At 39.5% G+C, this 17,190-nt stretch overlaps 1 protein-coding gene across 2 annotated transcripts in view; it reads right to left on the bottom strand.

Annotated features, from left to right (window-relative positions):
* SPHKAP (SPHK1 interactor, AKAP domain containing) overlaps positions 1-17,190 on the bottom strand; it is a 1,657,471-nt gene that overhangs the window by 145,509 nt on the left and 1,494,772 nt on the right. The window contains exon 9 of one of the 2 annotated variants that reach the window (XM_069213857.1): positions 13,171-13,257. The exons of the other annotated variant lie outside the window; for it this stretch is intronic. Within the exon in view, the coding sequence (XP_069069958.1) occupies positions 13,171-13,257 (87 nt within the window). The remainder of the gene's footprint in view (positions 1-13,170; positions 13,258-17,190) is intronic. 2 annotated transcript variants of the gene reach the window in all.

Genomic DNA, 17,190 nt, shown 5'->3' with positions numbered 1-17,190 from the left:
CCCAGGCTAATCTAAGAAAGGTTTTTTTCTAAGGAAATACTTAATAGACATACTAGTTACCAATATAAATATGAAGAAAGTGAACAAGCCGCTAGATTTTTAGCTTGGTCAATTAAAAAACATGCCAGTATCAATTTAATAAGGCCATCTTTGATGAAGAGCAGGGTAAGATGGTCATGCATTCTAACGAGATTGAAAAAGTATTTCTTTCACATTGCGCTAAGCTATATACAGAGCAAAAACAAGTAAATAGTTCACAAATCCAAAAGTATTTAGATACAATACTTCTACCTAGGCTAGATAGGGAGCCATAGACTTTACTACTATCCTCTATTTCCTCTCAAGAAGTGATTACAGTAATAAGGGAAGCATCCAATGGTAAAGCTCCAGGTGAGGATGGCCTCCCGGCAGAAATTTACAAAACCCTAGCAGATCAAATTGCCTATACATTAACAAATTTATTTAATGCAATGCTAGAAGGATTAGAGGTTCCCTCCGAATTTTCAAGAGCAATTGTCGTCAGTTTTATTAAAGAAGATAAACCACCGGAATATCCTGGTTCATATCGTCCAATTAGCTTGCTAAACCAGGACTATAAACTTTTTACTACATTTTTGGCAGCTTGTGTAGCTCAGGTTGCTCAAGCATTGGTTCATGAAGATCAGTGTGGATTTCTGCTGGGTATGCTACTATCCACAAATACTAATTTCTTGATACAAGCTATAGATTATCTGTCGCAGAGCTGTCATCCAGCGGTAATTATGAAGCTCGACGCTGAAAAGGCGTTTGATCTAATACAATGGCAAGTGTTATTCATGGTGCTTGCGAAGTTTGGGTTTCCTGGGAAATTTATTCAGATTATACAGACTCTCTACACAGGGGCTCAAGCAATAATTTCAGTTAATGCCCAGACAGTAGTATCAGTACAAATAACCAGAGGCACGCAACAGGGTTGCCCTCTCTCTCCAGTTTTGTTCGCACTTTTTATTGAGCTGCTAGCCGCAGCGATTTGACAGGACTCAAATATTGAAGCCGCTCTGCCTCTAGCCCCCAAAGTAAGACTATTTGCAGATGATATGATCCTTTATCTTAATGCAGAACATCAGAATATCGATAGAGCATTCACAAAAATTAGGGCATTCTCAGAACTAGGGGGTTATAAAATTAATCAATCTAAATCAGAGGCTTTGTTATACAACACAGGGATGTCGGTCCTACCGCAAGGCATTCCGGTTGTATCTTCATCTTCGCATCCCATTAGATATCTTGGTATATACGTATCTCCGAGTTAGGCAGATTTGTTACAACTAAATCATATGAATGTTTTCAAAAAAATACAAGGATTGCTACTTAAATGGCAGGAGACTCCTATGTCTATTATATGGAGGACTGCTTTGGTTAAAATGTCGATTCTTCCGCTACTGTTTTTTGTATTTTCAAGCGTGATCTTGCGAGTCCCGAAAAAGTGTTTTGATAACCTAGACATACTAATTAGACAATTTATCTGGCATCAGAAGAAGCCCAGGCTCCAATTGGCTAAGCTATCTTTGGCAGTGGAAGACGTAGGGTTAGCTCTTCCAAATATGGTAGCCTATTACGAAGCAGCTGTGCTTGATTGGGTGTCGAGGGCAGCACAAACGCCAAAATGTAATTTCTATTTCAATCAGAAGATGTTAGATCTGAATGTTCGTTTTTCGCATTTTTTAAAATTTCCTCGCCTTCCAAAAAGGGTCAGGTATAAATTACCAGTTATGATCCAAACAATTAAGTTACAGTTAAAGCGTAAATATCAAATTGACGAGGCATTTTCGTTCCTTCGAGTAAGGGACATTGGATGCTTAGGAGTAGAATTAAGCCAAAGCACTATACTGCAATGGGAAGAGTTGGGTTTTCAGACCTTAGAGGATTTTTACTTAGCTGGTCGCTTGAAAACATGGGCACAGTGTGTAATGGGTGCTAGCAAAGTTCCATAAAATTTAAAATGTTCATATTGTCAAATTCAACACCTTTTGCAGCTAGTGCGACAACCATTGAACTACGCAAATAAACATATTGCCCAGGCCTTCTACAATAACCAACTAGGTGTTGGGCAATGGTACAAACTACTTCAGGATGCAGGGGCAACTAAGGCTACCGCCCAAATTTTGCTGCGAATAACCAACATGACAGGATGCAAGCTAGAGATGCAGCATTGGAGAAAACACAACACGCTGTCACACAAAGCACTTAGAGGGGCCAATTATAAAAAGATTGCTTTGTTTTCCAGGTGAATGTTGTACTTTATCCCCCCTGTAGTAAGAAATATGCCTCCTGAGACATCTGGCTCTTGCCCACGTTGCCAAACTTTTCAGGGGGACTGGTTACATATGTGTTTTAGTTGCATATCCTTGGCAAGGTACTGGGAGCAGATTTTTCAGAGGTTAAGCTCCAGGATAGGCCATGTGATTAATCCTAGCCCGTTGGTTGCGCTTTGGGGCATGGCGCAGAATATCGATCTTTCTAATGCATCCAGACAAATGGTATTTGTAGGTACAGTGGTAGCTTTATCACTTATCCTGCAGGCATGGAAATCACCATTGCCCCGACATACGCACAATGCAAGGCGAAAATGGAATCTACAAGGAGCTATGAAAAGATATCATGTGATCTTGGCTAATATGAGGAATCCGGCGAAAGATCAGGCTGAGGGCGGGGGCAATTGAGGAAGGAGAGCATCCATTTCAATTTTGAATGTTTGGACTGTATGAAAGATGTTATTGTATATTAGAAGTTATTATGTTGCAACAGTCATGTACGCAATGATGCAAGTTGGATTTATAGATTCATATATATATGTAATGCAAAGTTGCACCTGCAGAAAAAAAATAAAAAAAGGTGTAACACTATAACAAATTGAGCTAGGGCCATTTGAAAAACTGAGATGTATTATAGGTGCTTATATGTATTATTTCTGTGGAAGATATATTATTATAATTATGAATACAAAAATGTAGATAAGTTAGCTAAAATGAAATAGTGGTAATTTGCAGGGTATACAGAATTCAGAACAAGGTTAATTCTGAAATCCAAGGATCATGTCAGTGTCAAAGCGTTAACTTGTGCATAATTGGGTGATACTGCTTCTTAGACAAGAAATGTTTGAGTTCATGTTTGAAAGTGTTGCGAGATGGAGCTTTCTTGGGGGAGTTCCATATTTGTGGGACTGTTCCAGAAAAGGCCTGGTTTGATATTTTGTTCTTTAGCGTTTTTGGAACTTAAGATGTAAATCGCTTTTTCTTTGAAAAAGAAAGCTTCCCCAGAGATTTTAAGTATTTGGAAGTTTATTTTGTGGTGTTTCAATCAACCGCTTTTATAAGAAATTCACAAGAGCCTTTTGAGATCTTTAAGCAAAGCCAGAAGCTGGTGTCAGCCCAAGTCAGTGTTCTTCTAGTGTGCAGGCCTAGGTTTGGAAAGGTGGATCAGTGGTGCTTTATCTTTAAATAATCTTTTGAAAATCAGGACATAAACTTCATGTTTAAAGTCTTAGGGACTGATTACGACCTTGTCAGAGGGGATTATTCCGTCACAGCTATCCCGCCCGCTGTATTACAAGTTCCATTATATCCTATGAAATATACGGCAGACGGGATATCCCTCATGTTTGTGACGGAGTAATCCCCGCCACCAAGGTCGTAATCAGGCCCAATATTCGGAAAGAAGGATTTCCTACAAATACTCATTGCAGCACCTTTGGCCAAATGTTTTATATTGGAATCTTTTGCTGAATGTGAATTCTAGAGATGTGGCCTTGTTTACTAATAGCCATAGTATGCATAGTAGAGTCAGGAAAAGCAAATCATTTTTATGTTATGGTACCATCATTTAGGGGTGAAAGAAATAAGAACTCCTTTTTAGCAGGGTTTAGGATTCGTTTAAGATGAGACACCTGAGTTTGATTTTGTCTAGGCATGTCAAAATGAGACATCCTATAGGAAGCTCACCCTGAAGTAAAACTCATTGTTATCAGCATAATAGTGGCAATCAGCGCCACAATCATTTAATCCAATACTTAACTGCTCCATATAAAGACTTTACAGGAGGGTGGTGAGAATGCAGCTTTGAGGTACTGAGGTATAAACAATGAGGGCCTGATTTAGAGTTTGGGGAGGGGTAACGCCGTCAGAATGGTGATGGGTATTCCGTCTGCTGAAACATAAATCCCATAGAATATAATGAGATTTATATTTCAGCTGACGGGATATCAGTCACTGTTGTGATGGAGTAACCTCTCTGCCAAACTCTAATGCAAGCCCAAAGTCATCAATGCAAGTCTTTTCCAGAAAAGTAATGAAAAGTCATCTATGGTGTCAAATAAAAGAAGTACCTTTGTTTGCAAAAACCACTGTGCAGTCCTATGTAACTCAACTTAAACAGCCACATAAGATTTAATATGTTTTGCCAAAACTGTCTATGCCTGTGATTTTACTATAGCTGATCCGCTTTCTTAATCACGAACAACAAGACTCAGTGGCAGTTTTTCACAACTGTATTCAAGATATTATCAATTGGATGAATTCAAACTCTCTTAAATGAAATGGGGACAGATCCAAATTATTTTGCTGCTCGGCAAGTAGAACTCCTGTGGAGCTCCCCCTAGAACCTCTGGCCTTTACCGACAAACAAAGAACTGCATCCTTCTAATGCAATCCGTAATCTGAGGAAACTATTCAATGATAAACTATCTTTGGAAGGGCATGACATCAAAACTGCTGGTACTAGTTTTGCACTCTTGAGGGGTCTTATGAAAGAGTTACCTCTCCTAACCAACAAAGCCAAATCCACCATTATTCTTCACATAATATCAGCAGATTGCATTATTGTAATGCCCTCCTACTTGGAGCCCCAGATTACCTGGTCAGCAGACTGCACAGAGTTCAAATGGCAGCAGCTAAACTGGCCTTAAACAGACCCCATATATTATCTGCATTGAAGGCCATGAGGGATCTACATTAACACCCAATTAGACAGAGGATTACTCTCAAAGCCATGTGTATCATGTTTAAAGCCCTGTATGGAAATGGACCGTTACCTTTACAACATAGACTGAAGTGTTACACCCCTGGGATATATCCCCGCTAACCTGATATCTATAAACAAATTCCATCTGATCAGGCAAGGTAGCCGTGCTTTTGCAGTTAAGGCAGCTCAGATCCGGAATAAATTACCTCATAATCCTAGATGAGCCACTGAATTACTGCCTTTCAGGAAAGCTTTAAAGACCGGGCTTTTTCCAAATTAAATTTACATTCTAGCGATTTCTTCCCCCCTCTAAGTGCTTCCTTCTTGTTAACTGTGTGTTGTATCACTATTAGCTTTCAGTGTCAGGATGCCAGTTTTGGCGACAGTTTTTGTGCTTTACAAATCAAATAATAATACGAATTGTTAGGATCTGCTGGGACAAATGTCTTAATTAGGGGTATGGTATTCTTATAGTGCCAGGAAAAGAACACTGGATGAAAGAGTCATTTATGATGTTGAGTCAGGATTCTTTAAAATGAGGTGTAATGTTTTCGCTAAGGAAGCTGGTATGGGGTCTTCTACATAAGGTGAAGGTTTTATGGTTCTAATTGCACTGCAGAGTGAATTGATAGTGAAGTGGATGAATGCTTAAAAGTTTTAAGTGATTGAAAGATTAGCGAGGACCAATATTTAACATGATGTATACCGGCAGCCTTGTGCAGTTATCCCTGCTTTGCTTAATTGTGAACAAAGGTCTGAAACCCAAAAATAATCTGAGATGTTGTACTTTATATGCACTGAAGTGTATTTCGTCATTTAGCTGGGAGGTTCAAGTTAGAAGAGTTACAGAAAGCGGATGAGCATTCACAACCATTAACTTCAAAGACATCTAAAAAAAGGTTGACTATATTATAAAATGTTGAGTTGGTAGATACACATATTCATCATTAGGTCAATGTGAGATGTAAGTGACATACACCAATCTGCACTCCCAGATTTATGTTTACTAGCATAAGGCAATCTTCAGTGGGGGGGAAGCCGAATGACATCACTACTGTTCACAGGAAATTCTGCCAAGGTGTTTGGAAGTTTAACCCTGGTGGAAGTTTAGTTTAGGCTTGAGACGATTCATGATTATCCAGCAGCACACTTTGTCCAGTCTATCAAGAGGTATCTTGCTCCCACGTGTGTTCTATCCTGAATCTTATGCAAAATGTGTGTATTTTCCTGAAACCTGTCTACCAAGAGAAAATTAAGATGAATAATAAGAGGGAGAATGAGGAGCTCCTTTCCATACTGCACGTGTTTAGAGTTATGGGGAACAGGACATACAGACTCACATTCTTGGAATGTTGAAGTTGGATAATCTTTGTTGCAAAATTAGATGATTGGTGATGCAAATGCAGCGGAACGGCTGAAGATCAGGGTTGCAATACCGCCATTGACCATTACATGCCTCACGTTGTCCATGAAAGATGGGACCACAAGTTTTATTCTCACCTTGGCGGATACCGGCTTGCTATAAGTGAAGCATGCTATTGTTCTCAATAAACACTTGTACAAAGTTTGTAACTGCACTCTCCAGTAATTCATCCAGGAAAGGCAACACGTAAATTGGTCTACAAAATGTCTATAATGTCTATGATGTGTGATTTTAGTTAAGGTGGCACACTACAAGACGTGAGGGACAAATCAACAAATTTCCACAGCAGAGGAGCTTTTATGGGCACTAGAATGTTTTGTTGGGGGGATTCAGTCAAAGACCCTGAGGCCTTGGTGGATGAATGCTAAGAAAATCCTCACCTTCTAAAGGAATCTCTGGAGATGGTCAGATTAGAGTCCACTAGATGCTGGCATAACCTCTCTTGGGTAAAATTGGTCAAGATGTGCTCCCTCATGATCAAATTGTATAACCCTCATAAGTATTTACTCTGTTGCCATGTATCCAGACCTCTAGTGCCTTAAGTCTGGTGTCTACAAAGTCAACCCCAGACTGAGTACTGACCTTCTGGGTGTCCCTGAACTTTTTTCTGTACTGCTCTTAGGTCAGACCAAACTTCTTGGTTAAACAAGTCTTCATACTGGAATAGAAATCTGCTTCTTCTCCCCCTAGAGTCAGAAGCCTTTCTCTCCCAGATATTGGGACCAACTCCCATAAGGGTGAACCCCAATATTGGGACATTTGCTGAGTCCTAAAAAAAGGAATCCAACCACTTGTCTATGTCATCCCCTGTACATAAGCAGGAACAACTGACTTGGGTAAGCTGGGGCAGAAACCACCACCCATGGACACCTCAACTTCTCTGTCGCTGCCACTATCTCTCTTTTCAAACTTTGCCCACTCTTCTTCTCTAGGGCCAACTTCTCTGCCTCCAAAGCTATGAGGGCTACCTGGGTCTCAGTTCCCTTTCCCTGAGGACCAGGTCTGCTTCTTCTTGGGCTGATGCCACTGACCCTCCCCTCCCATAGCTCTGGATGGGGCCCTTACTACTGAGTTCACCGACAGGTGAGCAAACTCCTCCTCCTGGAGGTTGGAGAGGCCAACTTCCCTATCCGTTCCTACCTCTGAAGCTTTCTCTGCCTCCCTTTGCACTACCCAAGCTTCAAGGGACTTGATCATCACGATCTTCCTAAGGCTGTTATCAGCAGGTTATCCAATCTTTTTGCTCAACACCCTAAGCTCAGCTGAAGTGAATGCGGGTAGGCTAGCCAGGTCAAGCTTCATGGTCTCTCTTAAGTTTTGTTTCACTTAAAAAAACTTTGACACTAATTGATCAAAACAATTTAGAGAAATCAATAATCAAAAATTTGTCCAAATTTAAAAATCTAAAATACTTTTGCTCTAGGTCAATTTGGAGGATTTTAAATTTGCTCCATTTAAAAATGTATTATGATATTAAACACAAGTGTTTGATACCACCACTACGCATCAAATACATTTTGGAAAGTGGACCAATGGCAAGGGCAGCAAAGTACCTAAACTTAGCAATAGGCCACCAACCCTCACTTAGGTCCAGTTAGCTCTCAATGATATAAACCAGCTGAACTGTTGGTAGCTTGGCAATGAGCAACAAGGCTTAACTTAGGAGAGAGGTGTGGAAAGAGTGTAAAAATCACAAAACAGTTAACAAGTAAAACACAAAACACAAGAAAAATCTAACACCAATTTGTAAAAAATAGACTATATTCTTACCCTTAAAATCACAGCAAAACAATAAATATCAGATTAGGGGAACCAGAGATATGATTTTTTAAAGAATAAAAGTAATTCTAGCGCAAAGAAGCAAATAGTGCTTGAAGGGTTAAAAAAAGGAAACACTGGACTGGGACAAAATCCAAAGTTCAAGCTTCCCATGATGTAACACTGTTACACTTACTTTTAGAAGCGTTACTAGATACAGGAATGTGGTCCACAGCACCAGCCAAGGGGTTGAAGGCTCTTGTTTGCCTCTTGAGTTCTGGGACTACAGCTCCCACAATGCACCTCTTCAACTTATGGAGCTGTTTGCAACGGTTGCTCCAAATGTCTCCAAAATTCAGAGGTCCTTTTTGGGTCCCTGAAGTGTCCACAACTTGATCCAAGGTTCCAGAAGCTCTGAGGTGCTCCTTGGGAGTTAGGACTTCAGTTCCCCGAATGCACCTGGTCAGAATCCTCAAATGGCCACTGGACGCTGATCAGCTGGGGTCTTTTTGCAGGACTTGATGCAGGGGACTCTGGGCAGCTCTTTTGTACCTGTAGCTTACAGGGAGACCACTCCTGGAGTTGCAGAAGCAAGGCAAAGCCCTTTTTTTTGTTGAAGCCCCAAGTGTGTAGCTGGTGCATTCCTACTGAGTGCAGTGTCCAGGTGCGGGCCAGGGATCTGGCAGGGCAGTCCTTATTCTCCAGTATCTTCTTCCAGCAGGGGTCTGAGGTGTGGGTGTAGCGCTGCCAAATGTATCCTTGCTCCTGGTGTGAAAAGGAGGGGGCAACTGTCCCATCACAGGCAGGCCACTACCCCCTTTGATGACCACTTCCTGGGAAGTGCGGCAAAAATCAATCCCAGGGAGCAACATTCCTTAAAAATCCAAAATAGCAGAAACTGAATTTTAGAGATTAGGGGCCTTATTTATACTTTTTAGTGCAAAACTGCACCAACGCAGGTTTGCACCAAAAAGTTTTGCACCGGCTTGCACAATTTTTTAGCACCAGCTGGGCACCATATTTATGGAATGGTGCAAGCCGGTGCAAAGGGTAGGCTAGCTTAAACAAAAATGACGTTAGGCAGGTTTGAGTCAAAATAAATGACTCTAACCAGATTAGTATCATTTTGTGACGCTGAGTGGCATATTTATACTCTGTTTGCACTGAATTAGTGTCTTTTTTTTAACTCTAATTCAGTGCAAAACTAACTCCATATTTATACTTTGGTGCTAGACCCATCTAGCGCCACATTTATGGAGTTGAAGTCATTTTTTGTAAGTGGAAACCTACCTTGCCTTAATGAGATGCAAGGTAGGCGTTCCCGTGCAAAAAATGTCTCTATGGCCTTAACGCCATATTTATACTCTCATGCAAAACTGGTGCAAGGGAGGGAAGAGGGGTCAAAAAATGGGGCAAAGCTTGCTTTGCCCCATTTTTTAAAGCCTGGGTCAGGGCAGGCGTTAGGGGACCTGTGGGCCTAGTTCCCTGGTGGAACACCATGGAATAAGCCCACAGGTGCCCTCCCCAGGCCCCAGGGGCACCCCCACCCACACCAGAGGGACTGTGGAGGATGGGGGACCCCATCCCAGGTAAGTACAGGTAAGATTGCATTTTATTTTTTAAAGTGCCATAGGGGGCCCTGAAATGGGCCCCCATGCATGGTACAGGGTGCAAAGGCCATGCCCAGGGGACCCCTGTCCTCTGTGCTGGCCATTGGGGTGGTGGGCATGACTCCTGCCTTTTCTAAGGCGGGAGTCATGTGGCATGGTAGGTTTAGCACCATAAAATGACGCTAATCTAGTTAGAGTCATTTTCTTTTTACTCTAACCTGCCTAAAGTCATTTTTTGGTGCTAAACCCTCTTCTTCTATACTGCCAGCCCACCCGACTAAAGTCATTTTTTTTTACTCTAGCCTACCCTTTGCACCGGCTTGCAACATTCCATAAATATGGTGCCCAGCTGGTGCACAGAAATGGTGCAAGCCGGTGCTAAACTTTTTGGTGAAAAACTGAGTTAGTGCAGTTTTGTAGCAAAAAGTATAAATAAGGGCCAAAATTTTGTACGTTTGCGCCACTTTTGCGTCAACAAATGACGTTAATGGGGTGCAAAAAAAGTATAAATCAGGGCCTTAATGCTAGACGGATCTAGCACCAAAGTATAAATATGGAGTTAGATTTGCACCGAATTAGAGTAAAAAAAAATACGCTAATTCGGTGCAAACAGAGTATAAGTATGCCGCAGAGTATAAATATGCCCCTAAATATAGTGTTAAGGCCATAGAGTCATTCTGTGCACGGGAACGCCTACCTTGCATCTCATTAAGGCAAGGTAGGTCTCCACTTTCAAAATATGACTTTAACTCCATAAATTTGGCGCTAGAGGGGTCTAGCACCAAAGTATAAATATGGAGTTAGTTTTGCATCTAATTAGAGTTTTTTTAAAATGACACTAGTTTGGTGCAAACAGAGTATAAATATGCCCCTAGGTCTGGGTGAACCCACCCATTGGTGTGGCTAAAAATCCTTAACAGACCCCTCTCCTGCCCTCTCCTACTCTAATCAAGAGGGCACGTGGTTGTTGGGGTTTGCAGGAAATGGAGAAGGTCCTGAGCTGCTCCAAATGTCCAAATCTGGCTATTTTTCCTTACCAGGGCTCATGAGACAATTTTTATAAGGTCCCTGCTTATAGTTACAATGCACCCAACCCTGGGGGCACCTATGGCACACCTTAGGGGTTACTTATTTGTAGAAATAAGGCAGAAACTGAATTTTTCTAGGTGATAAATTTACAGGGTAGAATAGAGATTCATAGACGAAGTGGTGTAGAGTGCAGTGGTATAGAATGGAGTGGTGCAGAGTGCAGTGGTATGGTGTGTAGTGTCCTCTTTTTCTCAGCCCTCTGCTTGACAAATCACCCCAAAGCTTTCCATGTGCAACAAGAATGACAGCATCACAGCAACACTTTTTTGGGAAAATTTCGTGAAGATTCGTCAAACGGTGCCAAAGATATAGGCAAGTCAAAAACTGATTTTCCTATGGAAACACGATCCACCAGTATGTAATATATATATATATATATATATATATATATATATATATATATATATATATATATATATTTATATGCATATATATATATTTATATGCATATATATATATATATATATATATATATATATAGATAGATAGATAGATAGATAGATAGATAGATATAGATATATAGATATATGGATATAGCTATATATATATATATATATATATATACACATACAAACCAACACACACACACATATGAAATAAAAAACACATTTACAAAAAATACTAAAAACATTAAAAGTAATCTAAAATTTAAAACAAAAAATATAAAATATAAACGAAATTAAGCAATTAATGCTATAAAATCAATTTAAACAATTTTATGAAAACTGTTGTACTCTAAGAATGGAAAATATGCTTTTCCCACTCTAGTTTATGCAACAGTAGGGAAAGCGATGGGATTCTGAGAGGTGAAATTTACTATTATCACTCCAGTCTAAGCATTCCATTCCAATCTGTGCAACAGTGGGAAAGTGTTAGATTTCAGAGGGGCGAGGATTGCTATTCCCACTTAACACAGCACAACAGTAGGGAAAGTGTTAACTGCGAAGAGGTTAATTTTACTATTGCTACTGCAGTCTAAGCCAGAGTAAAGAAAATACTTTACTTTAGTCATATTATTACATAGATGAGTAAACCCATGAGAGTAGACCAAATATGAAACTCTTTATCAAAAAATATTATTTAACATACATACAGGTATATATGCATTAACAAATACAAAACAGTCACTCAATTTACAAAATCACAGTCCAATAAAAACAAAATTAATAAATAATATATAGTATTAACATATTCTATAAAATATACTCTATATTATTCTTATTCTATTCTTATTTTGTTATTCTATGGTTAATTTATTAACTTCCAACAATGTACCCCTACAAACCTAGCATCCCACACCTAAAATATATCTTAAAAAATCACGATACCACAAAATATATATTAAAAATAAATAAATTAATTAATTAACAATTACTAATTAATTAATAATTAATTAGTCCTGAACTTCCTTCCGATGCTAGACACCTACAAACCTACCAGCTTGCACCTAAAATAAAAATTAAAATAACTATTCCATAACTTCTCTATTTAAAATAAATTAAGTAATAGTGTAACAAATAATACTGATTAATAATTAATTATTACTTAATTAACACCCACCATATACCACTACAAACCTAGCATCCTGCAACTAAAACATAAGTAAAATCAGTGTTCTATATTTTACATAATTAAATAATCAGTTAATTATTAATAATACACTGTTAAGTAATTGCTACTTCATTAACTTTTTATCCTACATGCCTACAATCGTAGCAGCCCACAGCTAAAATATGTCAAATAAATAAGTATTTCATAAATTGCATAATTAAAAATCAATTAAATAATTAATTAACAATTAATAATAATTGCTAATTAATTATTACATAATTAACTCCCCACCATATTGGTACCACAAATAACAAAATAAAAATAAATCAGTGTGATCTAAAAGAAGAAGTGAAGAATAACACAGCATAGCTGGATTTGGGTTAAGACAAAAGCTATATGCCCCAAAGCCCCACTATGAAACACCCCTGACAGATCTCCCATTTTGTACTTCCCATTCACAAAGTTGAAACTAGAAGACCTCACGATACATTTTAATAATTGAGCGCCATCAGGGCACTACTCTTACCTCTCAATCCCATTACCTACATTCACCCAGACAGGGGGATAGTTCAACAACCACCCTTCCCATGGACAGTCACATTTGGGAACCTGCAATCAGGGAACCAGCTATGCTCAGTTCCCAAATAAATGGCAAATACTGAAATATACAATAAAATACAACCTTGACATAAATTAATTCACTAACAATATAGATAACTGGGTATTACAACACCTACTTACTTTAGAACTGTGCAAGGTAGCTGGTTTTCATGATAAATTTCCAGATCTATGATGCCAAGGCTGCTGGATGTGCTGCTGCTGCCATTGCTGACAAATAAACGTATGAATAAGTCGGTGAAAATCTTGTTGCACTACTAAATTTCATTATCTGTATAAAGACTGCCATCATTATTTATGTAGGGAAAGCATGGACATTGTTTTTGACATGTTCATGTCTTACTCCACTAATGAGAAAATAATACATTGTCCATACAGGAAGTTGTACATATTGATACGCTAAAAGAGTGCTTGAAATTTAAAACATTGTTTATCACCAACATCAATAACTTAAAATAAAGTTAGCAACATTTAAAACTTTTGCTCTACATCTCTGAGAGGGAGGAACATGCAGCTAAAGCATGAAATCATTAAAGGCATCTGGCAGCCTCTGGGGTAAATAAAGCAGATATGTTTAAGGGGTACTCTATGACACTTTCAAGTCGATTAATTTATATCAATGTCTTTTTTACAAGACAGACCTGTGACACAAAGCTTAACATCTGTTAACTATGAATATATGTGGTGTATGTTTGTGGAATACTTTATTGTCCAGTAATGTTGAACCTGATGAGCATTTTACACAAACAAGGGTGTAGAGGCAATTCAATTACCAGTTGTGCTGTATTACACATCTTCTTTCGGAAGTGAAAATAAAAAACACTCTAAAATGCTAGGCATTACTCAAAAGTGTCAAACAAATGAAGGTGCCATATAACATCTAAAAGCTCATTCTAGACAACATTCATTAAAACCAAAGCTAAAATATTCATAATTGGGGACTCTGTTTGGGAGCATATTAACTTTGTTCCTACCCATATTTACCTTGGTGAGACTTGCTGCCCCAGGGTACCTTTGGCCATTTCTACATCTGTGCTGCAGGGGGAGGTGCGACGAACTTGCTTGTAGCTCTGACTCCTTTGCCCCGGCACAGGATGCTGTTCGGGGTATATTGACTTTGCTCTTGCATGCAATGACTCTGGTGGAACTTGCTGTCCCAGGGTACCTTTAGCCATTTCTACACCTGTGCTGTAGGGAGAGGCGCCGACGAACGTGCGGCCTCCTTTATCATGGAGTGGGACACTGTTTGGAGGCATGTTAGCTTTGTTCTTGCCGCATTGATCCTGTTGGCACTTGCTGTCCCAGGGTACCTTTGGCAATTTCTACACCTGTGCTGCAGGGTGAGGTCCTGACAACGTGCTTATAGCTATACCCCCTTTACTTGAGCGCAGAACACGCATGGGCTGCGCCTGGGTGAAGCCCGGCCAATGGCAGGCCCATCCTGTGCCCATCAGTGACAGGAAGAAGCAGGGAACGGCAGGGCCACCTCCAATTATTTGGCTGCAGTGGGTCCCCCTTCAACCTCCTAGACCTTGGGTCAGAGCTTGCCTAGTGAGGTTTGTGGAACTTTGATTCTCATTATTTGCTCTTGCTTAGGTGTAATTTAGGGGGTTATTACAACTTTGGAGGAGGTGTTAATCCGTCCCAAAAGTGACAGTAAAGTGACGGATATACCACCAGCCGTATTACGAGTCCATTATATCCTATGGAACTCGTAATACGGCTGGTGGTATATCCGTAACTTTTGGGACGGATTAACACCGCCTCCAAAGTTGTAATAACCCCCTTAATTCTTACCTTAGTCAGCTTCTTGGACCGGCTTCGGTTTGCCTGAATCGAAAAGAACACTTTTAAAAAGAAAACTGCTTAATGTTAAGTGTAAGTATTTATATTATTCGTTTTTAAGTTAATTTGTGCTACATTTTTTAAAGATATTTTGGTTGTGAGGAGAATGGGGAAAAGAAAAGACCCAGGCACCGTGGTTAAATTACCAAATAAAACCTGAGCATCTATTGTGAATTAATTTATAGGTCACGTGGGGGCAATAGAAAAACAAATCATGAGTGTGGAAGAATCTTTATCCATCTGTAGTGAGGGCATGCCTGGACCTGTAATGCAGGTGGAATCTTTAAATCCAGATTTAGCCACAAATAAATCTTCCAAAGGGACAGTGATAACTGCAATAAATAGGGATGAAAATGGATCTGTTCTCGTTTCACCTTGTCCCCCGATCCTCAACCTCCCTCAAAATGTCCTGGACACCCGCCTCCCGGCCAATAGTTTCCGAATTGACTGGTGGGGGGTTAGACAATCGCAATTAAATCTAAACCTATGTATAACCTAGCAGCAACTAAATCTACAACCAGAGCATCCGTTAATAAGGCAGCTTTGGAGTATTTAAGTCACGTAGAAGCTTTGGTAAAGACCACTCTGAATACACTCACTGATAGATTGAAGCATGTGGAAAAACATACCTCCATGTGCTTAGATTTATTGAAGAGAGTACATCTGAAGCCCGTCAGGCATATTCCAGCAGATGCTGATAGGGGCATATCCCAGATATATAATGCAGATAATAGATTAGATGCTTGGAATCATGATATTACTATCTGCTGGGGGATTATCCAGGGCATAACCTCATGAAATCCCTTCACATTGTACTAGGCATGCTCTTACCCTCTCCCATCCACAAACTCCTAACACTTGTGAAATCCCTCCCATTTCATCGTTGCGCTCTTTCCCCACTAGGAAAACTGTCACTAATATGTCAGCCAAATCACCAGATTACTTGGGTTTACTTCTCGCAGTGACACTTTATGTAGTAATCTTGGCTAATGTTCCAACTATTCCAACTGAAGAAAATGAAACGTGGGCCTCATTAAGAAATAAATCATTAAATTATTTAAACAACAAGGTAGGGTTAGGAGGGGCCCTTTATGCTGATATTAAGATGGCAAGAAGAGTAAAGTAGGTTTACAGGGGGTTAAAACTGTTTCAGGGAGTCTGGGTGGATTTGTCTTTTAAATCACCTGGCCTGATTGAAACCATCTTGCATAGAGCCTTCTCCCTACCTTAGACCCCACACCCAACTGTAATATTACCACTTGGCTATCAACCTACCAATATGAGAAAAGTTCTCAGTCAACCTGTACGCGTTAATTTTGGGTGTTCTAACACACTGCAGCATGCTATTCTGACCTATGATCGTTTTGATGCGTTAACTTCACTTAATGGAGTAGAATGACTTGTGGGATCTCCTTTAACTATTAAGTCTAGGGGTAATGATCCACCTGATATGATTAACATCAGTATGGTTCCCCTAGAAGGAATAGAGGCATTTTGTAATTCATCGTCCCCTTTGAGCTCTTTGAATGTTCATAATCCTGATTCAACATGAAAGCAGGCTGATTGTATTTTGGAATTACCTAATTTCACCACTGTAGGGGTCTTATATTGGAATGTTACAGGACTACGTAACAAGTATAATACTGTATATTGGTTGAACTTTGTGTCCAGGTTCCAAATCATCTGCCTCCAGGAGACATGGGCCGTTGATCCAATTCATGTAAATGGGCTTAAAACATGTCATGTCCTGGCTATTTCTTCAAATTTTGGTAGACCAAAAGGGGTTTTATGCACTTATGTTTCAAATGATGTGACCTCTACCAATATTACTGTGGTAGCAACCAAAGTATATTATCAGATCATTACTGTAAAAATGTCTTCTCTTAGTGTATTAGTGTTAGTTAATTTTTTTAATAATGCATGTTTGATGGAAATGTTGTCTGCCCTCCGACAGCTTGACAATGATCTCGCCTTCTTAGTCAATTGTGATTCAAAGGAAATGATAATATCATGGGGGAGAGATTTTAACATCCGCCTATGTCCTATGCCATCAAAAAAATATGTGGACTGACAAATAATGACAAGATATCTCACTTTTCACATAATTGCTTTGGTGATACATTAAATAAGTTACTGGTTAAATATGATTTGGCTTTGAGTAACGTTCTATGTAATCAGGGTGTTACATTTATTAGTATATTTAATAGTAGAGGAGAGAACAGCGAGATAGATTACATGCTTTTCTCTAATCAGTACTCTATGTTGGTCTCAAAGTTTGTTACACATCATATCTCGACA

The sequence above is a fragment of the Pleurodeles waltl genome, chromosome 11, assembly GCF_031143425.1.
Source record: "Pleurodeles waltl isolate 20211129_DDA chromosome 11, aPleWal1.hap1.20221129, whole genome shotgun sequence".
Lineage (NCBI taxonomy): Eukaryota > Metazoa > Chordata > Amphibia > Caudata > Salamandridae > Pleurodeles > Pleurodeles waltl.
Note: the sequence above shows the minus strand (reverse complement) of the source record. Positions and strands in the feature narration are given on the sequence as shown.